Source organism: Amblyomma mixtum, chromosome 8 (genome assembly GCF_055824585.1).
Source record: "Amblyomma mixtum isolate Tamu chromosome 8, ASM5582458v1, whole genome shotgun sequence".
Taxonomy (NCBI): domain Eukaryota; kingdom Metazoa; phylum Arthropoda; class Arachnida; order Ixodida; family Ixodidae; genus Amblyomma; species Amblyomma mixtum.
The window spans coordinates 87,910,802-87,937,084 of NC_143019.1; the positions used below are offsets into that span (position 1 = coordinate 87,910,802).

General features: G+C 46.4%; 1 protein-coding gene and 1 pseudogene across 1 annotated transcript; both read left to right on the forward strand.

Annotated features, from left to right (window-relative positions):
• The first annotated feature begins 4,803 nt into the window (after positions 1-4,803).
• Positions 4,804-5,538, forward strand: LOC149333400 (methylglutaconyl-CoA hydratase, mitochondrial pseudogene; annotated as a pseudogene).
• A 2,302-nt stretch (positions 5,539-7,840) lies between these two features.
• On the forward strand, positions 7,841-24,797 carry LOC149333401 (flavin reductase (NADPH)-like). Its single transcript, XM_089557714.1, has 5 exons — positions 7,841-7,844; positions 8,904-9,065; positions 11,701-11,790; positions 16,599-16,730; positions 23,636-24,797. Exons 1-5 carry the CDS (start codon positions 7,841-7,843, stop codon positions 23,785-23,787), a joined length of 540 nt encoding a protein of 179 aa, XP_089413840.1. The 3' UTR covers positions 23,788-24,797.
• Positions 24,798-26,283: the final 1,486 nt, after the last annotated feature.

The following is a 26,283-nucleotide window of genomic DNA, read 5'->3' on the forward strand; positions in this document are numbered from 1 at the left end:
TTCCCCCAATAAACACCTCCTCCCCCCTTTAACATACAGCATGGTGAGCGAGCGCACAGACGACTCCCCCTATCTTCTCTGATCAGCTGAAACTATAAAGAAAAAGCTCCCTGAGTGCAAGCCTGCCCTCCGATGCGGAGGAATTTTCACAGGAAAACAAAGACCTAGATGGCCGACCTAGCACGGCAGGCCGCTTGGTGGCCTCTAGTGGGATGAGCTACTGGAAAAGGAAAAATCTTTAAGAACTGGTAGAAAGGTTCCATTTATACTAGCCACCCTAAATACATCCTCGTCTTTTTGTCCGACATTTCTTTCGTAAAATGTACAGTGATGTCTCAGGTACGCAGGAGTAGAACTCACAGAAAAAAAATTATAATTTATTCTTCCAAATATACTGTAGAATGCGAACCAGATCACATTGATGACCTGCACGCGAAGTGAACGCTTAAAAAAAATGTTCGCTATCGCACTGGAACGGGGGTTGAAACGAGGGGGTGAGCGCCACAAAAGACGATGGTTCGCCTACGGGAACGCTCGGGCAAAGCACGATGAGTATGCCGCGGAGGGGGAGTGACCATGCAGCATTTCACCGAATCACGTTAACCCCCTTGCTTTTTTTTCACCTTCTGTGTCTGCATAGGCACTGCTGTAGGCACACAATTGTCCTTTTCGAAAGCCACTCCCCTGGCGGAGTACGTTACCAGTTTGATAAGAAGGAAGCAGCTGCCAGTAAACCTGGGACCTGTTCAACCATACTGACACTTTGGGAAATAGGAGGGGCTGTTCTTGGAAGCTGGTCACACTGGGGACAGAATGGAGTTGACTCAGTATGCATACAATGTCTCGTTGCAGCTTACTCTCCCTGGAAGGCTTTGTAGACGCCCCCTTACTCGGATACAACTTAAGAATGCAGAGGCTTTTTGCTGTCAAAGGAAACCCTTCCAGCCAATGGCGCCAGCCGATTCTCATGAACCTGCTAGTGTTACAAAGCAGGGAGTGGTAGATGAAAGGGGATAGCCCCTTCTCTCTAGCTCTTCATTAAAGAGTCTCTCTCTCTCTCTCCCTTCTCTCTATAATGGCGGTTAGTCACTCTCTCTATTGTGGCGCCGCTCCCTGCATTGTCACCCTAGCAGGGTCATGAGGACCCATCCCTAGTAGATGGAAGGGTCTCCATTTACAGGGAAAAGCCGCTGAGTTCTTAAGTTGAACCCGACTATAAGTATGCAGCTTCGGAAAGTTCCGAGAATTCTTTTGTTGTTTGTTTGTAGTGCTTTCGACCAAATTTGGGTCTCGTGTAGTCATGGTACAGGGGTGGCAAAATGTGCGATTTCTCGCGACGAGAGATCATTTCGTGCCCGCACTACAGACGTTCGCTTCGTGTCTCGTGATCTAAACCCGTCTCCAAGCATTCGCCGGGCAAGAATCGTTCTTCGCGTAAGCAACGTCTTCAACCAACCTGAAGCTGCTTCACATTCTGCAGTGTTGGCATTTCTTGTGTTCGTGGGGTGTTATCTGTGAAGAACTTTGGTCACTGTTGTCGCCGAGTGAAGTTTCTCAGCATGACGGAGTCGCCCTCAGGCTCTGCAAGTACAGGACCTTTTCCACCGAAGCTATGGGAGAAGATTTTCCGACATCTGGACGGAGGCTCCTTGGTCGCCGTCGCCGTGGCTTCCCGGAGCCTGAAGAAGATTGCCCTTCAAGGAGACCTTGTCCGCAATCTGACGTTCACTCCTGACACTGACGAACTCACCCTCCAAAGGTTTCTTCGGGCAAAGCGCTCCCACCGCGTTCGCCAGCTGCGCTTTACCAACTGCCTGGTCCTACCGTCCAGTGCCTTGATCAACTTCGCGGAGACGTGTGAGTACCTACAGGAATTGTACTGCGTCAACTGCGTCGTTGAGCCATGCGGATTGTTTGGGCTCGTGGCAATGAGGCTGGAAAGATTGCGGCAGCTAGAGTGGTCCATGCACGAGGCCCACTTCTATGCCTCGGCGATTGGGGAATCCATTGCGGAGATCGCCACCTGCCAGCGGTCACTGCAGCTGAAGATAGAGACCATGTATGTCGAGCTGGTCGCAACGACGGAGCACGCCTACCTGTTAGAGCTCATCCTGGAACGCTGTCGAAAGCTTCAACACCTGCACGTGCACGTAGTCCGCCAACAAGACATGCAGAGCAACGGAGTATGCAGAGAGCTAATGCGACCCCAGACAGGCCTGACCACCTTCACCTACACCTCCGAGTGGGTTCCGGCGCCCGGACCGCCAGCACCGCCGGTGACGCCCGGTCGGTGGAAGCCGCGTCCCATCTTCCAAGCAGCGGGTGTAACATGGGGCAACATCTGCTACAACCTCAAGCTGCAGTCTTTCAGTTTTGTCCCCTTCAAGGATGTGTTGGAGCAGAAGGCCTCGCTCCGTGGTGTTCAGCAAGCCATTGTAGCAGTGGAAGCTGACACGCACGCGCCGTCTCGACTCGAAGGAGCCACTTCGAGACCCGAGTGCTGGAAAGACGTCAGATCTTTCTCGCTACTCCTGATGCCACCAAGAGGGCTGCAGTTCCCCCGAAATGCGGTCGCCCTTCGGTGCTACAGGTACCCGATGCACCTGTTCTTTAAGAACTGCGTCTGTAACATCTCCGAACTCAACCTTACGTCGTTCCATTTCAATTGTGACGTCAACGGATCGTTCCTCGTGGGCTCGGCGCTGCCTGAGCTGAGAGCGCTGGCACTCGCCCCGTGCGGCGTGACCAACATCGAAGCGCTCAAGCACCTGGCTCGAGGATGCGAGAACCTAGAGGAGCTGAACATCCGGTCGGAGCGCGACTCTAATGGCGAGTGTCCGTGTGAAGCCTGCGAGACTCCGTTTAATTTCATTCCTGCCGACTTTTTGAGGTTGCACAGAAGAACCAAGCTCCGACGGCTCACCATAGACGAGACGACGAAGCTATAGTCGCTTACCCTTCTCCAAGAGTGTCGAGTCGTCGAACTTCGGCTGAGCCTAGACAGCTTCGCCGCGGAGATCTCTGAAGCACCCGGCTTCTACGCCACTCTCAGCCACGTCCTGCACAGCAACACCAGGCTCTGCTCGCTTACGCTGGAGGCCCGCACTGTGCCGCTCGATCACACGTTCCTCGCTTCGGCACTCGTGGTACTCACCACGCTGCGTAAGCTCTGCGTTCTCTCGGGCGCGACGGCCACAGTGGACGTGGCCGTGTCCTTCGTGAAGAAGATGGAGGCCAAGCTTCCGCTCCTGGAGATCCTTCACATCCACTACATGACTGTCCGGCCGGCGATGCGGGCGGTCACCTGGATCCGGCAACGGGACTCCGTCTGGGGATGGCTCGGAGACGGGGGGCCGCAGCCGTCCGCAGGCATCTTCCTCAACCGTCATCCCTGCATTGGCTGCTCACGGAGTACGTTCATCGGCCTGGCGAGGCCCCACAACCGCGACTGATACCCTGTGAAGACCGGTGTCGTATTTTCTCGTTCATTGTTCGCTAACATTGCCTGTTCTATAGTCACGCCCTGTTGCATCTCTTGCGCACCTGATCACTGAAATAAATGTGATTCAAATATCAAAGTTATGGCTTCTCTAGCGTTTGTGTTTATGTATGGCGCAATCTCAGTTGTGTGAGATACGCTGTGTGGCAAGTGTTTCTTTGAATAAATAATGTAATCATTCATGCGTGCTATACGCGTGCAAAATTAAGCGGCTATGCCATCTTGGGCCATTAGGTCTGCTATCCGAAGTAATTGGTTGAAAGTTGTTTGAATACCCCGCCCTTTTCAGCGCTATTCTGGAGCAGTTTGCTTGCTAGACCACAGCTCACTAAAGCGCACAACTTAAGGAAGAGTCAAACCGCTGCTTGTATCAAGCGGTTAAGACGTACGAACTGGGGAGTTTTTCGCCTTAGCGCATATACGCCCCATGTCTGGCTGGGCTTTTGCTCGTTCCATCCTGAGCAGGACTTTTCGTCCGTGAGAACAAACATGGCCACGACTGGGCGGGGCCGGCAGACAATCAGGTGGGTGTGTGGTGATGGCGCATAGACTTGATAGTATCCTGTCGATAGTTGTCAATATCAATGATAAAAAAAACTCTCTAGTACTTTCGATAATATAAGATCACGCAACACACAGGTTTTAATCACTGCAGCATAAATTCGCGTTTTCGTTTACAGGAGCGCGCGGTATGCAGGTGGTGGTACCTGTTACACGGTTCTCTGTTCACGTAGTCGACGCGTAAAGTCACTGAGTGGCTCAGTGGTTATAGCAGCCAGCTGCTGACCCGCAAGACGCAGATTTGATTCCGGCCGCATCGGTCGAATTTCGATGGAGGCGAAATTCTAGAGGCCCGTGTACTGTGCGGTGTTTTGGACAGGGAGATAGACGGCTTGCTGACACATTTAAAGCAGCGATATGCACTGCTTCAATAATTTCACGTGTTAACTGATCCCGGTGTTTGGCCACGATCGATCACTTCTCGAAAAATTTCACACAACCACGCTCCTCACAGTGCAAAACCAGATTACTGCCATTAAAAGTTTCCAGGTTGATTTTGTGTTCACGGAGCCTCTCATTCAAGTAACGACCAGATTGACCAACATACCGCTTGCCACAGGAGAATGGGATGTCATAAACAATGCCTTCAGTACGTTTCCTGAATTTTATCCTGTGATTAATGGTGCACTGCAGGTTTTGGGGACGTTTATTGGCGGGCAGAGTTTTTCGGATAGCGCAATTAGCTTTTCAGAGGCTGAAAAAACCACGCGAACATTCGCATTCGTCCCAATTTTCTTGAGATCATGGGACAGGCAATGAATGCAGGGAATGATGCCAATATTGCCTTCCTTTCATTCTTTCTGAAGGCACAGACAGTAGTTGATCTTCCTGGCGCTTTTTCTTCCACCGTCGCACTAGACGACACCGTCGCACTAGACGATATTCCGGTGCCCACCATCGCCGCGATGGACGGGGCGGCGTTAGGGGGTGGTCTCGAGTTTGCGCTCGCTTGCGACTTGAGAGTGGCCTCCAACTCGGCCAAGATGAGTCTGGTCGAAACCACCCTGGCCATCATTCCAGGCGCAGGAGGAACCCAAAGGCTGCCCCGCGTCGTTGGCAGGGCCAAGGCTAAGGAGCTCATCTTCACCGGCAGAGTCCCGGACGGCGAACAAGCCGAAGAGATCGGCCTGGTCAACTACGTGGTCAAACAGAACAAGGAGGGTGACGCCGCCTTCCAGAGGGCGCTGAAGTTGGCCGAGGAGATCAGGCCACAGGGGCCGATTGCCCTGAGAATGGCCAAGCTGGCCATCAACAAGGGCATGGACGTGCCCATCAGCAATGGCTGACTGCGAGAGGGCGTACTATGTGCAGGTGACGCAGTCTAAGGACAGGGTGGAGGGTCTCACTGCTTTCAAGGAGAAGAGGAAGCCAAACTACATTGGAGAGTGAAGTGCGGCCCAGCGGATTCGAACCTTCGAACAAACGGCGGTTGTGCGGTGAATAAAAGGTGTACATGTTGTGTTTGCTACATCTATGCACATATCATGCCTGTGTTTCTTAGTGCGATGCTTACACATGCCTGTACCAAAACAGCAGCAAGTAGTCTTCTTAAAGGGGTGGACACACCAAATTTGTGGTTGGCGCGTTATTTCTTTCAAACATTTCGTATTGCTCTAGGAAGCATGATACATACTCGAAGATTCATGTATTCACAGTGAATAATTTAATGTAGCATTTTTAGGTGAACGATTTTTGATTTCAGAATGCCGAGTTGGACAGTGACGTCACTTTCTAGGATGCTCAACCACTTTTCCTGGTCATGTGGGCCCACAAAGTTGTGGGCCTCGCCTGAGGATGGGAAGCACTTTGCAAAATTCCAGTAAGCATGGCTAGTTCGGCAATATGTTCACAAAAACTAACCGAGCGAGTGGCGGTTCGCAGCAAATGTGGCTCGCTGGTGCGTCACCTGCGCTCACGTGGCTCGTCACTCGTGCCTCATGATTGCGGCTGTGCCCCGCTCATTGTACGTCACTGTATTTTGGTATGACGCCACTAAAACATTCTACCAGATTAGTGATGTCATCGTTGATGTCGCTAGCGATGGGTCTAGATCAGGAGAGTGAGCATTTAGGTAATCTTTGGAATCGAATTAAAATATTTTTTAAACGTTTGCTGTGTCCAACACCTGGCTTTGAGTGCCCTTGCATACAGAGGAATCCCATAGCCTCAAAATTTGGTGTCTCCGCCCTAGTGTAAGCTAGCGCTTCAGTAGGTTGTAGTAAATACATCATTTCCTCTTCATTTGCTTACCACAAACTACCACCCTTTACAGCCTGTGCAATCACTCATTGCCACTTTCAAACGATTATCCCCGAAAAGAAGTCCAAGAGTTGGTTTATTGGAATTTTTGTGCGTAATTTTGATCAACAGCATAAAAACTTGTCATAAAGACTTTGCATTTGCGGATGTCATTTTTCTATCGGTAAAGCTGAATTCAAAACAAAACACAGTCATTGCACAGGTTTCTACAAAGATCTGGTAGTCGACACTAAAACGAACCCGCTATAAATCAGCAACCACATAAAGTGGTGCGACGTATGATGACGACGGCTATTGCCAATGTACGCTTCATTACAAGGAATGTCATATTATATGACTGCTACATTATAGAGCGCATATCTGCTGCTGGTGCACCTGCATGAGGTGTCGAGACTTGGCGGCAGTGCAGTTCTGCTCGGTTATGGCCGCTTTGGTGTTTAGTCACCTCACATTGTCAGACGAGAATAACTGCGCCAGTACTGTTTGTAAGACTTTAAATAGCACAAGGCGCGATACAAGCATTGCATTGCATTTTTAAAAAAATGTGGACCCAAGGAATACTGCATAGTGTCACTTAACTACATGTCTGAGATGCGGAGGCTAGTATAACAGAGATGTACACTACAACATCATTCTCTGTTCCACAACTTGTGACAAGCTTTCACTGAACTGTTTAGATACATGGGCATAGCGTGGGTGAGCATCGGCAGCTTCTTTGCCGAAAGCATGCTACGAAACCTGAGTTTGCTTTTAAACTACATTGGAAGTAACATACCCGCTACCCACAATGCCTTCTGCTGTTGGCTAGCCTCGTGATCCTGGCTGATCGGCAAAAATTTCTGCAAACCCGGAACCTGAGTGACAGTGGGTCAGCAGGCCTCAGCTCATTATGCTGGGAGTTATTTCATGTGGTTAGCACTTAAGAGCCGTCCCTACAGTTATGACACATTCTAGTTACACTGAAACCATTGACACGCCAATGGGGGTCCTGCCAACAGCATACACAGGTGGCCCGGGCCATGTGACTGGCTGCCACAATTATTGCTGGTAGTTTTAATTAGTTTTGAAGAAGCAGCTGGGGCAGTCTCAAATATTCAGGTCTCTTTCTTGAAGAGGTACGCTGTGGTCACTTCTACCTTACTGCGTTTTACCTAGCATGGCAAATGTTTACCACAAAGTTATGCTTGCATTTTGCGTGCAGTTGTAGGTAACATTTCCATAGCTGGCTTGAGCATTGAATGGGATAGTAGTTATTGCTCATCATAAGAAAAAAACAGGTAAGGAAGCAAGTTTAGAGGCATGTCGCGAGAACAGCATGTACTAGAACTGGGGGCTTTCTGCTTGGTATGGATATTTTTGGAGTTCAAATCCCTGAAAATACAGCAGTGGTCCTGTTGCTATTGCAAGAGAATGGGTGGATTTTAATGCCACAGTGAAGCAGCTATATTTGTAGTCATACCACTGTAGAGGGCTAAACCTTTATCACATTCAACTTTTTTATGTGCACCAAAATTTCACAACATGGGCAATTCGCCTATCATTTCTGCTATCACTGTATGACATAAAGCTTTGTCATAAAGCTGTCCTGATTACTGATGATTCCACTGAGCTAAAACGAACAATGAAGCTTTTCCAAAATGTCATTTAAGTTCTTATTTATTAAAGACATTGAAAACTGGCAGTCCAAGCACAAACACTAAAGCCCGCTTGCAGCGCTCATTGTCGTTGGCTTCTTGTTTATACAAGAAGCATCAGAACACGTGAAAAGGTAAAACACCTCACAAAAACTACCGTTTCGGATTCAGTAATGCTCACAACTATAGCCAGGCTATTTCCATCAAAAACTATGCTTTGTAGACATCATCACTGCATAATGGGGCAACCTGTTCAAGCAGTAATGTGGACAGCACTTTGTAGTAGTAGGATGTTTATTTGGCCATATTATGTACAATATGCCTTCGAGGTGAGGCTAAAGGAGGATGACCAAGCATGCCTCCTGACAATGCCTACTCCCCGATTAACACATCATGCGAACGGTGGCCGAATGGACAAAAGAGAAAAAACAATGAGCAACATTATCACAATAGAAGATAGTTAATGATAGACAATAGTAACTATCAATTAACAGTAAACAAAACATTTCATAATATGCACTTTCAAGTAAAAAAAGGAAGAGAATAAACACGCAAAAAAACTAAGTACGCAGAGTTAGCTGAATGTTAACCAGGCGGAAAAAGAATCTTCAGTTTTTTCTTAAATACAGACACACTATAACTTTCTAAAGCAATCTGTATAAGAGACTGCTAGGCATTACACAATGTTATAATTTGATAATCTGTTGTTTGTTTACCATAATTTGTTCTGGGTCTTGCAGGTGATAGAGCAACTGAATGTAGACCATATGCAACATTTACGCAACATTTGTCACCATTACATTAGCACACCTTTCTACAGTCTTCCTCAATTGATTTGAACTTTCGGGCATTGTCTTCTTGTTTGCAGAGCTGAGGTTCTCATCCAGTTCATATACAGTGATGCATTCGTCCTTCTCGCCCGAGTCTTTGCTTTAAAAATCTTCTTGCAGGTTACGAGGTGACGGTCCTTGTGCGAGATGCTTCACGGCTTCCCAAGGAGAGCGCAGCCCAGCACGTGGTTGTGGGGGACGTGCTGAAGAAGGAAGATGTCGACAAGGCCGTCCAGGGCCAGGACGGAATCGTGGTGGTCCTTGGCACAAGGGATGACATGGGTGAGTCCCCATGGAGGCATTTATGTTGACGCAGCATTCTTGTGCAAGTGCGCCCTCTCAGGTGACCCTGTGCGTCCCTCTGCAAACATCAATGCTCTGCTTCTGATCTAATGAACTGAGTTGTTGTGCAGGCGGACCCTGAAATACTTTAATTTGGGCTGCAGTGGTGGCCTATACTCCGCTTCATGCATAGCAGCTGGCAGCGCTGCGGAGGTTGCTGAAGTAGTGCATCTAGGAAGCCATATTACTCCACCACGTATCTTCGTTCTTTTCAAAACTCCGGTCAGTGTTTGGAGGAAAATAAAGAGCGATAAAACGATATGGTAGCATTGAAAATCATGGTCGAAGCGGTCAGGTACTCAGTGTGCGGGCTCTCTGGCCATAATTTTCACAGAGTGGGAAGTACTTTTGGGGCGCCGATTCAGTAGAAGCGATTCGCCCTACCAACAGCGTATCATACCGCCACATGTACTTTTTCTTTTCGAAGTCTCGACAAGTTGCATTACGAAAATGCGGCACGAGGTAAAGAGAAGTCCAGGAGGTGCCAGTCGTGGCACGTAAGATTTCTCACAACAAAATATGTATATGTTCACTTTGGTTTTATGGCGAACTACTTTTTGCGCGCAGACTTAGCCTGCGCGAACAGTTGCGCTAGTTTTGGCAGCGTTCCCTGCTATGTATGAAACGGAGTGTAGTGGTTTGAGCACCCACCCTGAAAGCAAGAAGTGTGGGTTTTCAAACCCCAGTGCCATCGGGTACCTGGTGATTTTCCAGTGGTTTCAAGCTTTCCCCTGTACTACTGCTCTGAGATGAAATGTTTGCAAAAATCAATCTTTGACACCTCGTCATATAGATGGAACACGTTGGGCATGGCGCTGCTTGATCAAACGGCCTTTTTGCAGTCCCATCCGGGGGTTGATTTAATAGATGGGGCTGTCAAGGCAGTCCTCCCTAAGTGAGGAATTTAGCACAGGAAAACCCATACTGAAGCCCTTTTTGTTTACCTAAAAAGTAAAAAGAAACAAATGGTTCAAATGGAACCACCCCCGCCAGCCGCCTCCTCCAAAAGCAGTACATAAATCTGCCCCTGGTCAAATCATGATCATCGAAATGCTTTCATTTGCTGTAACCCATGTTTCTGTGGCTGAGGTTGTGTCAAGTGAAATGAATAGACTTCACTTTTTGCAACACAAGCTGAGTCCATGATTCATCACTGGAGACGCTGCCACAGTGGCTCAATGGTTATGGCTCTCGGCTGCTTATCCGCAAGACGTGAGTTCAGTTCCAGCCGTGGTGGTCGCATTTTAGTGGAGGCGAAATGCTAGAGGCCCGTGTCCTGCGCGATGTCAGTGCACGTTAAAGAACCCCAGGTGGTCGAAATTTCCGGAGCCCTTCACTACGGCTTCCCTCATAGCCTGAGTCACTTTGGGATGCTAAACCTCAATAAAGCAAACCACCATCATTGGAGACAAAAGGTCACTGTTAGCCCACTTTCTTGTGCAAGTTCTTGTATAAATGGAAAAGATAGCACAATCCGAAGACTGTTGAAAAAGTATATAGAAAATAACGAGCACTCTGATGAAGCTCGGCCAACTAACCGACTGACTTTTGAGACCATTGTATGTGCTTTTCGAGCCTCTTTCTGTGCTATCCAGCAAGCTAAGGTTACCAGGAATGGAGAGAGAACTATTCAAACTGTGTATATTTGTTCTGTAATAATTTGAAGCATTCATCAGTCAGCATGGCAGAGTACACAACCACACTATCTTCATCTTCATATCAAGCAGAATTCTGTCGTTTGTATGATGGGCAAATAGCTTTGTATAGTTGGAGCCTGTAGGTCTGGAGAATTCTCTTGTCCTCTATTTGGGGTAGTAAGTAAAGCGAATAACCATCGTACCTTGATGTCATTAACTCAGTGTATTAGGTTGCATATTCTCTGATTTTGATACTGTCGTTACCTAAGTCTGCCAGCCATTTTGTGCTGTCAACAGAATTATCCAGTAAAACACAGTGTACAAACAATCCATGCAACAGGTTTTGTCACGAAGCACAACTATTGTCTCTAAAAATCTAATATTATCTCTGTACAAAGTCTTATGCAGTCAGTCTCTGCCCAGGAAAAGTGCTGCTGTGTAAAACCTCATTTGAAATGACCAAACGACAGCAAAACCTATGGGTAGCGTTGTGCACTCATCCAAACACATACCTACAATGAGAAAAGGGTAGAATAAGGCACAGTGCTTACTTGCGTTCTTTTGCCATTGTTTCCCTCATTTTTGGTTCTTGCTACAGCTGAACTCATCTGCACAGTGTCACCGATAGTGATTGGTCATCGCTGCATTAGTCAAGGTTAGGTTGTATATGAGTACTGCTCCTCAACAATCTCAGTGATGACCATTGCATGATGCTTGTACATGCACATAGTGAATTAGTGTATTCATTTTTGCAGTGTGCATCACTCAGTTGAAGCTTGCAAGCTATAGGTTAGCTCATTCTTTTCTTATAATTTTTTTAGCTTACTACTTAATTCAGATCCAAGGATTAGTATACTGTTTATGCAGATAACCCTTGTCTCAGCTCCTTCTTGTAACCGTGAAGGGGAAGCCTCATACCCTTTCCACACTTCTTCCAGGTCCAACAACAGCTATGTCCGATGGGCTGAAGAACATCCTGCAGTCAATGTCTGACCATGGCGTCAAGCGCATCTCTGTCTGCATATCATGTAAGTCAAGAACTTCATCAAACTCATCAGGAATTGTGGAATGCAGGAATGCACCATGTTTTAGTGATGCGAACATAATGGAAGGTGAACAGTCGATGAATGTCAAAGCCCAGCTGTCAGTCAGTGATCACTTTTCACCACTTGTGCTCCATTTTTTCAGATGCAGTGCTATTCCATAATGGATACTTCATGCCACAACTTATCTCGCTATCTGCTTTCGATCATCAAGATGAAGTTTGTAGCTGGTATTAGGTGATGATATGTGCAGCATGGTATTGTTCATTCATGTCTAATATGCACCATTTTTTTTGTCTTGCATACTGTCAGCTCTCAACTTCGAACCTAGAACAGCAATGTAGCTTGGAGCTAGCAGTGAATCCAGGCGAGAATGAAGATAGTAAGAAATGGTAACATGTGCTACTCACACAAACGTGAATGGCTTGGCAGCACTTGGCTTTCTGAAGACTCTCTCTCTCTTTTTTTGTAACAACACTCCATCGCTCAGAGGGCCACAGGAGTGCACAAAAGTTCTGTCATCAACACTTTCTCGCACTTGAGTGCCTGTGTGTTGTAGAGTCAGAAGTTGACTCAGTTGAGTTAGCACAAAGATTACACTTTTATGCACCACTGAGCATACTGACATTTTTTGATAACTATGTTATGCATATAACGCAATGGAGCTGACTTACAATGGAAACCTTATGTAGCATGTAATTCAGCATTGATGAGTAGGTTCATGCTTGGTTATTACTGTAGCCAATGCTTAAAGGGGCTGCGAAACACTGCTTGGGGGGATACCGGCTATACTTCAGGTGGGTTTTTTATGTCACACAGATGCTGACTTAAAAAGAATTACAGGAATCGATGCACAGGAACGGGAGTTATTCAGTGGAGAAATTTTAAAATACAAGCAAACAAAACGCTGCCCTCAACTCGATTTTGGCGGGGCTTCCCACTCCTATTTCACTCTCCCAATGACGGCACCTGGCGCAACCAATCAAAACAGCCAGCCAGAGCACGTCGCGGAAGTTTGTACTCCATGGTTGCCTGCTCCGTAACTCGTTTTTGCTGAGACTGGCAGCGTCGTTTCCATGCCAGAGCGCACCTGGTAGTTTATTTTTATTTTACTTGTTTTTCAGGGCTTTTATCTAAGACAAACAAGTTGTTTTTGTTGATCTATATAAAACGCAGACAGGTGCAAAATGTGTCTATTTATTCACACAATTTGCAGTATATTTACTGTTTGTCCGATCATCAAGCTCGCGCCAGGTGATGTCATATCCGCTGCTAAAAACCCACCCCCGTGTGGCGACACCATCAGAGCCATGAAGTTGTTTTTGGGAGGACATTAAAATATTAAAAAACGGAATATACGCGGTATTACCGAGCTAATATCACCATTATAACTCACTGTATGCAATCAACAGGCAAAACAGTTAACTAAGATTGTGTTTCTGGGCCCCTTTAAAGTGTGGCTCCATCGGAGGGAGGTCCCTAGTGATTCGAACACAGGTGGGGGGGGGAAATAAAGGGGGAGAGAGAGAAAGCGGCTGGTGGCCTGTTGTGCACATCGTTTTGTACAATGGGGAGAAATCATTCTTAAAGGACACCCGCCATGGTGGCTAAGTGGTTACAGCGCTCGGCTGCTGACAAGAAAGACGCGGCTTCGATCCCGGCCGCGGCGGTCGAATTTCGATGGAGGCGAAATTCTAGAGGCCCGTGTGCTGTGCGATGTCAGTGCATGCTAAAGAACCTCAGGTGGTCAAAATTTCTGGAGCTTTTCACTACGAAGTCCCTCATAGCCTGAGTTGCTTCAGAACGTAAACTCCGTAAACCACGTAAACCAGACCTAAACCAAACTAAAAATTCTTCCTAAAAAATTATTCAATTATGTTGGATGCCACAAATACAGCTCTTCCGGCGTTCTCATTTTAAGCATTATTAGCATGTGTATTGACAGCATCTCGGACAAGTTTGTATACCTTAACATGAACAGCTGCGGAACGAACAGCTGTGATCACAGTCACCAATTTTTTTTATCTACTGTGATGATCACCGACACGCTACAGTTAAAGACTGTACATTCACTTCTCGGCTATCCGTGCGAAGCTTAACTGCCCCAGTGAAATACATAGATGGCTAGTGCTGTGAAATGATAAGTTCAATTGTTCTGTAGGACTCGCATGGATCTTCACATCGGGTAGGCAATTTCAGCATGTGCAGAGTAAACAAGACCATTGTACTTTATGTTGCAGAGCTCCACTACGCATCAAAAGCAAATGACTGAAGCACTACTACATAAAACTTTCAGTTTAGCTTATTGTAATCTGTAATGTGACTATAATTTGACTTTGATATGCATTTGAAAGAGATTTTATGAGTTGGCAACGGTGACATGTTCATGCATTTCTGCATACAGAAGCTGTGCAACTAACTTTAAGGCTTGGTATAGCGGAGACTTCTGGATTAATTTAAACGACCTGGAATTCCTTACATCTTTCAGCGAAATTTGAATACATGCACATCTTTTATTTACCTCTGTCAAAATGCGGCTGCTGCAGCAGGGATTAAACTTATAAACTCAAGCTCAGGAGCCAGTGCCATAACCACTGAGCCATCATGCCTGGCTAGCACTGAAGGGAAATGTAAAGGTGAGTAGGCAGCAAGGCTAGTAATTCTGGTGAGAAGCGTGTAACTCTAGGTAAGAACACCTGCACGGAGGTCTCCGAGGGTTAGGGTCAGTTTGGAATGAAGTTTTTTAACTGCTTCATGAAAGGTTGGTCGAAATAAAGTCAACCATTGGGAGCACTGGATCCATGGCAGCCTGTTTTCATCAGAGCAACAATGGCACCATTTGTCGCGGCAAGTTGCGGTGACCTCTCATGTAGCAAATGTGGGAACGAACTGCCACAGCTTATGAAACCCTGCTTGACCTCAACTCTCATCGCTAGGTATGTTACTTCGCCCTTATAATTAGGTTGCACTGCTGCATACATTTGAGTTCTGCTAATGTTATATCATTGCGGTGCTACCCCATTAAAACATGCACAACATTTAGTGCACTGCTTGTTTTTGAAGCATCCATTCTTCATGCTGCATCTTTTACAGCCTGGTATTTCACACTTAACAAAAGAGTTGAATGTGGTATAAAGTCATGTTTCTTACTTTTCTGAGTGCATTTACTGCTATGGTTGATGCATATATCCCCTCGAAGCACTGCATGTATGGTATTTGTTCATGCTACCTAACACTGTAAAATCTTCATGTACTAGGTGCAGTGTCTCCAAATAATTAGTCCTGTAAAAATGTGCTTTAACATGCAAAATCTTGCATAGATCCATTTCAACTCAAACAGTGAAGGGAGTGGGAAGGAGAGGGCACAACATGGATGCAAAATATCAGTTTTGAGATGAATACCTTTGTGTTATACAATATCTGTGGTACAACTCTAGTGTGTTCAGTGCTTAAAATTTGCTGAGTTCTTTGACAGGAATGAGTTGAAAGCACTACATTTGAGATCCTATAAACAGTGTTGAGTCAAGATGTGGAGATACGAGGTTTTGACGGAAACTGCTAAGTATCTGGAAGAATGGAAAGTTGTTTGTATGCAACCTGGGCATGCTGCTCAAAAAAAAGCCTGAATATTTCAACACGCTCCCCTTTTGGATAATAACTGGCACCTAAAGGGGTTATTCTGATCTCTTGAAGACATCTCTCATGCAACGAAGCCATGGCTCTGCTGGTGTCCCAGTTTGTTCATGAAATATAGCATGCAGACACGTTGCACAAATTTTATGAGGAGACCAATATGTTCCCAGCAGTGTCACTAGTGTGGTAGATTTGCTATTGGACGTGCAGTGCTGTTTGGTGTTAAATGTGCCCGCACTGAATAAAATGCTGAGACCTACTGCACTGTCTTCCTAGTGTTCTCTATCCGATACTATTTTTAGTGCACATGGCGTGGCATATTTAGCTACACCGATTTTTGTGTGCTCTGAAATGCTCTCCTGTGGGAACAAAAGACTACTACCAGATATCAGCAACTGCGAAAAATAGTAGAGGCGCTTTCATCCAGGGCTGCCATTCAGTGTGTAGTAAAGTAATTCATCAGCTGGCAGCCTCTGCGACACCAGCATTCCAGTGTGAAACTTGTAGAATCAGTCTTTCACACTTATTTGCTCTTACCGGTGGAAAAGAATGACTGCCAGTGGCAGCAGCCATTGAGGTGCAAAACTGCCCACTACTTCTCAGCACGATCCAAACTGCCAATGCCAACGGTCCACTACACTGGCATAGTTTCTTTACTCAGAATTTTGTAATTCAGTGCTGAAGTTTGTGTGCTTTACATAGTACTACTCTTGTCTGCAGTCTTCATATGCTGTGTTCTTGGATGGTGCGGTGCAGAATTTGCAGCAGTGTAGGCTGGGACACAGTTCCTGTCATTTCTATTTCGTGAAACAGTCGCAATTATCTGACTGCAGTGATTAAAAGCTGCCTATGTATGGCTGCTACAGCTGTCGCATATTAGCTGCTTGTTGAGTATAGCCCATTGCCACAGATAGTTTTCACCTTTTGTATCTTCTATGTATTCACCTATTTTAGGCTAGATGTTAGCATGTGCATGTGACATGAGAAACATGTTTCCAAGTGCTGTTTTGCACCTGTACTTTGTTTATTTACTCCTGCTCTGTGTACTTAATTTCAAGCCTTTGCAAAGAGGTCTTCACTGGGCACTTCTCTTGCACTACCTGGTACTTCTGTCTGGTACTTGTTGCTCTAAACCTCCATTGCGACCCACGTGCATGCAGCGTTCCTGTTCTGGGAGCGTGCCAAGGTGCCATCAAAGTACATACCGCTCACTGAGGACCACGAGCGCATGTATGAAGCGCTGAAGGCCTGCGACCGTGAATGGGTCGCCATCTTCCCACCACAATTTGCAGGTTCGCCTTTCTCAGTAGTGTTCGTATCTTTGTTCCCCGCCCATCGCAGTATGGTGCAGTCATGCAGAGATGGATTCATTAATTTCTGTTCACGTAATTATTTCGCTTTGGCAATTCCGCATTGCCTTATGCTCACAAAGATCATAAACACTTGTTGGACTACTGGCCAAAAGTTACCGTAAAAACCGGAATATAGGTAGAATTTTTTCTAAAAAAACCATGGCAAAAAGTCGCCCCCCCCCCCCCCGTTTTATATACCGGTCATTGGCGGAAAAACTACACAAGTCTTGCAACAATGGGCGGCTGAAGTCAACAGCCTCCATCACCATCGACATCAGCAGCAGCGCTAGAAGGTTTGACTAGTGTCGTGAACGCGCCAGTGGAGTGGAAATGATTTGCAATGACGGCTCACAGAGGGCGCTGCAGCTAGCAGGCGTGTTGTGCGCGCGCTCGGCAGCAATGCCGGGAAACGCGTTTCGCTGCGCGCATCTCGCTGTAACGGCTGCGATATTCGTCTGGTCAAAGCATAAAATGTAGTACGAGTGTCCATATGTTCTGCGGTGCATGCGGCGTAGGTCAGCAGCGGTATTCTCAGAAAACCACTTTCGAAGCTACTGCTTCAGGTGGACACAGACTGTTGAAGCCGTGAGCAGTTATATTCTTGCTTTTTTTATGCTTTGTTTGGCCAAAAAAAAGTGTGCAGCAAGACAGCGACGAAGGGAAAGGAACGAGCACAACATTACATACGCAAAAACAAGAAAGACTCGTCATCCAAGAGATTGAGCTTGTCTCGTATAACGACCGAGCGAAATTACGGCCTCACGTGTGGAAGGCACCACTCGCGGATGGTCGTTACAGCCCCGAATACATTAATGTAATCACATAAAATAAGGGAACAGAACTCATTAACACCCCGCCGCGGTGGCGCAGTGGTTACGGCGCTCGGCTGCTGACCCGAAAGACGCGGGTTCGATCCCGGCCGCGGCCGCCGAATTTCGATGAAGGCGAAATTCTAGAGGCCTGCGTACTGTGCGATGTCAGTGCACGTTAAAGAACACCAGGTGGTCGAAATCTCCGGAGCCCTTCACTACGGCGTCTCTCATAGCCTGAATCGCTTTGGGACGTTAAACCCCAATAAACCAATAAACCAAACCAGAAAACATCAACGCGATGTTTGTTTACAGGAACATTTCAATGACGCAGTTTCACTGGCACCGCTTCAGTTTGAGCAGCTTTTGCTTCTCGCGATTGAACGCCTTGTCTTTGCTCATTGAATTAGTAAAAAAAAAAAATGCAACCTCGTCAATAGATATCACTTAATCAGATCCCTTGTAAGAGCGCGGGAGTGCTCGCTGCAGCCAACTTGGAGTTCATGCCCACGTAGAAACTGTAAAAAAGACATCATGCTACCAGCATGCAGCTCGTTTCTGCTAAAAAAGGCACTGAATGCATTTTCTTGTGTAGTTATTAGCTCTTCCATGCGCTTTGAAGCGTTCACCAAACCTCCATGGTCAGCCGCCTCGTCAGTGAGACATTCTCATTTTTATCAGCCTGTAGGGGCGAAATAGCCAAGGCAGATGCACATGCGCGGGGCATGGGAATATTTACAGGGATTTCCTGACAACGCAGCCAGTGACATATAAAAAATGAGTCGGCTGTCGCTTTTCTTTTCTACACAGCCTTTATGGTAAACGTGCTGTCCTGCTCTTGCAGAACTGCTGAAGCACGTGCGAGATTTCCCTCGTCCATCGATTAGGCTTGTTATCAGAACCGCCTTTTTTTTTTCTTGCATCACAGGGCTGCAGAAGAGAACTCACAACCTCAGCTGGTAAATTTACGTTCCTTGGCGACTTTGTCAAGTTGTAGAAGACAAGGTTATTTAATGTAAGCAAAAACTGCTCTGGAGAGAGGTGGTCATTGCAGCCGAATGATTGTCTTACAATTCCAAATAGATTCTCCAATTTGTATTGGCTCAAATTGGCTGTCAGGAGATATTTGTATTTTATAGTGATGACGCGTGACATAATACACAAGTGACAGTGTGCTTTTCAGCGTCACACGAAGTCCGAGGGCAGTCCCTGCACTGAGAAATCCATCGCCGTGCTGAGCGGCGTACCGTTCCCCTTCATTCAAAAAGGCTAGAAATTCTTCTAGAAAGCTCGCACTTTGCTGACTCTGGGCGAAGCCCTTTGGAGGGCATCCTTGATGTCTTGACAAATATCAAGAGTTCTATGAGCTTCGCAAATCGTTCTATTGGCTCAGTAGTACTGAAAATTTTGTCTAGCTCTTGTAAAATAAAAAGTCCTTTCAAAACCTCATCACTGAACTGCTGGAAGGCTAGACACGCATTTTATCAAATGCGTTGTCATTGTTGAATCGCTGCGCACAAACATGCCAGGCAATCAGGAGCGAGGTGAGAGAAGCGGAAACACACGAGAAAGACGCCCTTTCACTCGACGAGCGACACGAGGAGCTGCGGCGGCGGCATCGGTCTTCTTTACGGGTGTGCGAATATCAAATTTTTCGAATACGAATCGAATACGAGTACTTGATTCCGAATATCGAATCGAATATAGAATAATCAAGGACAGACGCATTTAACCACTACAAAACATTTATCTGAGCACCCAAGAACATCACAGTTCAACTATCAGTGATGAAATGAGCATAAAAGGTGTGTGTGGCTGCACAAAAAGTATCAAAGTCTCGAACATTCTTCTTAGAAGAGTGGAAATAGCAGAGAAGATGGCTAGTATAGAGCATTGATCAAGGCTAGCTTGCCATAAGCACAAAAGCGCATTGCTGGGATGAACATAAAATGTTGTCGTGAAGGAAAACCGGCTGCTCCACATGGTCAGGCAGAAGTAGTTCCCTTCTAGCTGAAATGACTTCTCCAGCCACAGAAAATGCCCTCTCAATTGGCACTGAACTGGCACGTATTGCGAGGTATTTCGTGCACAGCTCTGACTACACCAGCTTCGCAGGTATGGCCACAAAGAAGCTCACCAGCGTAGTCAGCTACTGCATGGCCCAACGTTACGCATTGCTCTGGGCGCCGCCATGTTGTTATGTCTCTGTCGATAGGACTTGCGGACCGAAATGAACGCCGGTGCTCGCAATAAAATATTCGGCTAGATAAGAATATTCACGTCGTGTCGAATATTCGAAACAACACGAATACTTTGATTTCGAATCGAATACGAATACTAAAAATATAATATTCGAATTATTTTCGAAAATTTCGAATATTCGCACACCCCTAGTCTTCTTGACTCGCCTGCCGCAAACAGCGCCACCTACGCTAGCAACGGAAGAGGTGGGTGGTGTAAACTTTATTGGCCACGACAAATTACAGGTGGGGGGCAGAGCCCCCCTCATGGCCTGCGGGAGTGGCCCACACAGTGGGTTCCTCCCTTACAAATGGTGTGCCAGACCCTGGAGGGCCAGCCTGTTAGAGGCACTGGTGATGGCGAGTCGTTGGTCTTGGAGTGCTGAACTGGACATGAGCTGTTCCCAGTAAGTGAGTGCCACCTCTGGGGGAGGGGGGTGCGGGTAAGTGGAACAGGTGAGCAGAACATGCAGAAAGTCGCCTGGTTTGCCACATACTGGGCGTTTACATGAGCCCGACAAAAGTCGGGTTAAGCAGGCTGTCGGGCCGAGAACCGGTTGTCGGGCTCATGTATACGCTAGGGGGTCGAGCAAAGGGACCGTCGAGTCGAGCTGGGCCAGCCCGACTGCAGGGGGTGGGTTGGCTCTGCCCGACCCGGCTGGAAGGAGCATGTATACGCTGCCGCATCGGCTTAGCGCCTCCTCTCCTGCCTCCTCTCCGGTCTGGCTGGCGCTGTGCAGGAACTCGGAGCACTCGGCGCGCGCGCTCTTTCTTAACGGCCTGTGCATGAGGGGCAGTTGCTATCTACCGCCGCAACTCTCCGGGGGCTGGTTCAGTTACTTTGCACATATTGCTGAACGGCTGCTCCGAGTACTGAAGAAGAACTTGACGACCATATCTTATGCAGCCACTGCTATCGGCACGCAAAGCAGGGAACTAGTAGATGGATCTCAAAACATTGAAGTCGGCATGCAATGATGGCGCATAGTATTAGCGAATAGGGCTGTATCATTTGCGTCTAGCAGGAATAAAAGTGAGGCAAGATATTACAGGGCGAAGCCACGGTTAGGAAAACATTTATTTTCATCTTCAGGGCTGCACAATCTCTGTTGATACTTGGAAATGTATGAATAAAATAACAGCACTTGCCGTTTGAAAACATTCGAAGTATCTGTGCCATCTGTTCTCACTGCGTGAAACACACCAGATCAGAAAGATCCTTTGCTCTTTGGAACTCCGATATCGTTTCACATACTTAGAAGGACTGAAAACAATAACAGGCGCTGCTTGTAATGACCTATAAAACATTGTTGTGCGGCTCGCAGTTCAAGGGATGTCAGTTACAGCCTTAAATGCTTTCGCGTTGGCTTGTGGATGAAACCAGACGGCTTGTCATTTTGGTTTGTCAATTTCTTTGTGTAGTTGACGAGAAAAATTCGGTGAAACTTCTCAGAAATGAGGTGTGTTAAGCATTTGGTGTGGTGCAAGGTGAAAAACGTAGCGCAAAGAGACGAGGACACAGAAAGACGGACAACACACGGCGCTAACTTCCAACAATGGTTTATTTCAGAAAGAAAGGTGGTTTGGTGTGGCTTCTGTCAACCCATTCCGGGCAGCATAGGACGGGTGAATCTTCTAGATGTGGTTCAATGATTAGTTACAAGACTTCGAGAATTTCGGTCGTGGGAGATACTTGACCGCCTTTTCAAAAAAAAAAACGCCGGAATCACTAAAAACCCCGGCTTTGGATAGTGGTTTTCACCATGATTTGTTTTCTCGGCACCTGCTCAGGCCGTAAGAAGAGAGCGAGAAAGCGCGCGCGTCGAGACCGGCCGTGCTGGGAGATTTTTTTTTCCGGCAGCGGAGACACCCATTAGAAATTACAGCGAGCCGCTGCCGGCCTCGAAGACAGCGCGCACGTGAACGGGCGAACCAACCGGCCGGAAAGAGCAGCAGCGGGAAAGGGAACTTTTCGTCTGGGCGTCTTTCCTCCTCTAGCATGCGTGTAGTTTGCGTGCTCGACGCTAGGGGTAGCGACGGTCTCTGCCCGACAGAAAACCGGTTCATGTATACGCGGTAGGGTCGGGCTGGTCAGCCCGACATCTGGCGCACCCCGACCCGACCCGCAACGTCGGGCTCCATGTATACGAGGCTATAGTCGACAGGAGGAGGAGAATAGGTCAGGGAAGCGTCCGTGCATGACTATCGGGTATGGGAGTATGAGAGTTTGAAGCCTGCGCCAGAAAGTTGATTGCGTGGTTGATAGCGAAGGGTGAGGAGGTGCGTATATCTGTCTGTTGGAACGATAGTGTTGTAGGATGTCACTGAAATTTAACAGGCACTCCCCTTCGACGGAGGAGGCGGTGTGCTCACCCGCCCGGAGTGTAAGATCTCGGGCGAGGGCATGCGCCTCCTCGTTTCCGGGTAGTCCGGCATGTGCTGGCGCCCAGATGAGCGTTACGGTTCTGGAGGGATTCCAGCGTCGGAGTATGCTGCTGGCTTGCCGAGAGATACGACCAGTGCTATAATTTAGGATTGCTGTTTGCGAATCGGATATAATTTTGGTAGCGGCTGAAGAGGAGATGGCTAGAGCGATAGCCGCTTCCTCTGCCGTGGTTATGGATGAGGTAAGAATGTTTCGGCGCGGCGGCTGGCGAGGGCGCCTGCTCACGACACTAGTCAAATCTTCTAGCCTCTATACCGTCATTTTGCCTTTCCGTTGTCACAAAGTTACTTTGGTTTGTGGCTGGGTGTTGTCGGCATGGAAATCTCTCCCCGCAGAGATGATGCGCAAGTCTTTTAGAAAATGCAGCATAAGCAATGCGCTAGACGGCACAGATCTATGGGACGTGGGCAGCTAGAAGCAATTGTCATCCAACTCGAGTTCAGAAGACTCAGATAACTCGTGCCCGTAACAGATAACAGACACTTCGTGCCCTTCTCTGTACTGTACACCCAGCCAATTATTTTAACAGTATCGTGTAACCATTGCCTCACGTGTTTGTCAGCACCTTATCTCAGAGTGGCAAAAGAAGCGAGAGTAAGCGCATGTGTACACATGTGCGTATTTCGCTTGTTTTGCCACTCAGCGCCATTAATAAGGCGCTGACAAGCACATACGAGCAGCATCTAAATGAAAATAAATACTGTCACCATTGTGCAGCTGGTTGAGTCGCATTTGTTTCAAGGTAAGGGTGTCTTTTGGTACTTTTGCCGTTGGAAAAGATTTTTTTCATTTTTAGAATTGGTTAGTTGGGGGGGGGGGGGGGGGGGGGGTTGACCTGTATTCCGGTTTCGACGGTATGTTGTGGTTTGTGGACAAGGAAAAATATAATGCAGGTAAAAGTCTAACAAGATAATAAGTTGTCCATTTCTGGCTTAATTTCTTTCTGTAGGCATCCTGGCACTGGTAATACAGTCATTTCCTCGTGTGTTTCAGCTGGGTCTTCTCCATCACTTCTCCATTTAAAGTTCCGGTGATAATGACGTGAAGAGTTTTCAGAGCTGAAGTTTGCTGCTAGTGGCAGGAAAATTTTTTACAGTTCAGGCACGAGCCACATGTGCTGGCTTTGTGTTTCAAGCTAGCGTTTAGTAGCTAACGTTTCAAGCTAGCCTTTAGTACTGGTTCAGGTGGCTTTAATTAAACGTAGGCTGCAGACGTTTCACTTTCACACAGTTCACAAAACACACCTTGAGAATAAACGTTTTCGAGACCATGCTTTGCAACACTAACCATCGTCACCCAGTTAAGATTGGTCTTTTGCACGCAATTTATGTAAAACATTTTATTTGACAGATGAGCCAGCACGTGGCGGCTACAAAATGGTGAACGATGCCCCCGTCGGCAGAATCATCTCCAAGTTCGACCTGGCCGAGAGCCTTGTCAAGGCTCTCGCCATGGATGAGCACATTGGACACAGTGTTGGCATCGGCTACCCAGCAGCCTGATGGAGTGTGGTGCCCGCAGACCATGTGCTGCACGGGAAGATCCCTTGCTTTGTACTATTCCACGATATGAATTCCACTGATGAAGGTGTGCGTTTCAAACATATATTTTTATACGCAAACATTCCTACTTATATATTGCATGTTATGAATGCAACAAGTAGTAAATATATCTTTAATATATGTATGGGCCCACTGTAAATTTTGCTACATGGAAGTTGTAGAATTTACTGATGGCCAGTGCATTTTCTCCCTGGGCTGTTAGTACCACACAGTAATAGTCATTGCTAGGTCCAGCCTCGTAACAAAATCGAAATAAACAGTATACATTTTCAAATAAACGATATATATTTTCGTGCAAAGTGCCCAGTACAAGCCCTTTGAAGGAACAAGTTTGTCTGTGCACTCCGTGTTGCTGCATGTGCAAAAACTTCCTGATTTGGGAAGCCAATTCATTTCAAAGTCATTAGGATATTCTGTGCATAGCATTTAGGTCTATGTTGTTTAATATGCTATGGATCTGGCTTTGGCTTTTTCAAGTGGATGATGTGTTCCATTTATGATGCAACAGTTCTCATGGCCTTGCTTTTATTTGCATTTTTCTTCTCGCAAAAGAGATCAGTATTTTTTTTCCTTCAGCACAGCACTTTATGTTGGCAATAGTTGCCAGAAACCTGTAATAGGAGTGAGCGTTGTTATTTGCAATAATTAAAGGACGTTATTGCTTTAAAACGATTCAAAGTATTTTTATTTTTTTAAACAGTGCTGTTGATTTCAAAATGCGTCATGCAGGTAAAATTGATTTTAGACAGATGAATTTAGTTCAACAAATCTCAGTAAATTGAAAGTTATACACTGGCCTAAGTTACTTTTAGGCCCGACTTTCACAGTGCAGACAAGATGAGAGCATAGTGAAGAAAACACGCACACTCAACTAGGTGCCATGTATTGTCATATTGTATGTGATGTGCATAAGCCGTGTCAATAAATGCCAGTTGGCTTTTGCCAAATGACCGCTCTGAAAAAGGTGGATATTTGCAGATTGCATTGAATTCTTGGCAACGGCTTTGGTTCAATTTACTTATCATTAGGATTCTAGTGGCATTACCTTTCTGGCATTTTCAGGTTTTTCTTAATTCCTTATACTGATATACTTAATATTGCTGTATTTTTATCAAACAGGTGATATTCCTTCATTGTTTGATTTGCTGAGCACCTTTTCGTGTGGTTGAATATGTGAAAATATCTGGGGCATTTAAACCAACCAGCTATTTGCCAGCTGTTTTCAAGGGTTTTCTTTCTGTAGATGTGTAATGACTGTGAGGTAATTGTTTAACGAAGGTGCTGGTATCTCTGCCAGTATGTCAATGGCATCAATTACTGATTGCTACACACTGGAAGACTCCGCTAGGTACACCCTATAATTAAACTCGTGTTGGTATAAATGCTCGGGCCACTATATTTTGCTCAGTGATTATGCAGATCCCACCTGATTTAACATTTTAAAGCGTTATGCGCGCCATTGCACACTTGTGTACACGCTTTTTTTAAGTGTGTTCTATGTAGCATTTGTCTCCATGGTTTAGGTAAATTCAGCATCCTGCATGTTGCAAATAAGGTGATTTTTGACAACTTGCAAATGTGTCTAATCAACAACAACGAGTCTAATCTGTGTTCTCTCCTTTTGTCATGCATGCAGATTTTATCACCAGTAACATTAATATTGTCACGCGATGGAGACTGAGCACTGCCAATAATGGGCTAGCAGACCGTGGTGGTGCTGAAACGAATTATTTATTGCACTGACTTGCGCTCACAAAAAACTAACTGATTGGTGGTGGCGACAATGAAAAACATGGATTGGATTAGGTAAGATAAGATAAGATTAGATTAGATTAGATTAGATTAGATTGCATTGGATTGGATTGTATAACCGATGCACCACCACCAGCTACACGACCAACTGAACCGTGGCGTAGCTACGGATATTGCTTTCGCAATTACCGGGCTTAACCAAGCTAAGCCAGAGCCATTTTTATTTGGCGATTTCAGTTTTTGGAACATAACATGGAATACCAACTCCCCTTTAATGTCCCCGTTGTCGCCTCAAAGTCGCGAATTTTTAGATGTGTGCTCAGTATTCTCGTCAGCGCAGTTGTGCACACAATCAACTAGAATAACAGCCAACGCGGGGAATACGCTAGATTTAATCTTCACAAATCGATCTGACATGGTCTCACCTACTACATACCTGCGGGGTATCAGCTACCACTTGCTAATGCACTTTGACATTAATCTAGCCCGTCCGTACACTAACAAAAATTAAAAAACTAATACGAGACTACAACAGAGGAAATTTTCAGGCGATAAATAATGAACTATTTTCTTTTACCGATGCATCCCCATAGCTTTGATATCCGCAGTGTTCAAGCGAACTGGAGCATGTTCACATCTATAGTCACCCATCTCACGGAACAATACACTCCTCAACGCATTGTT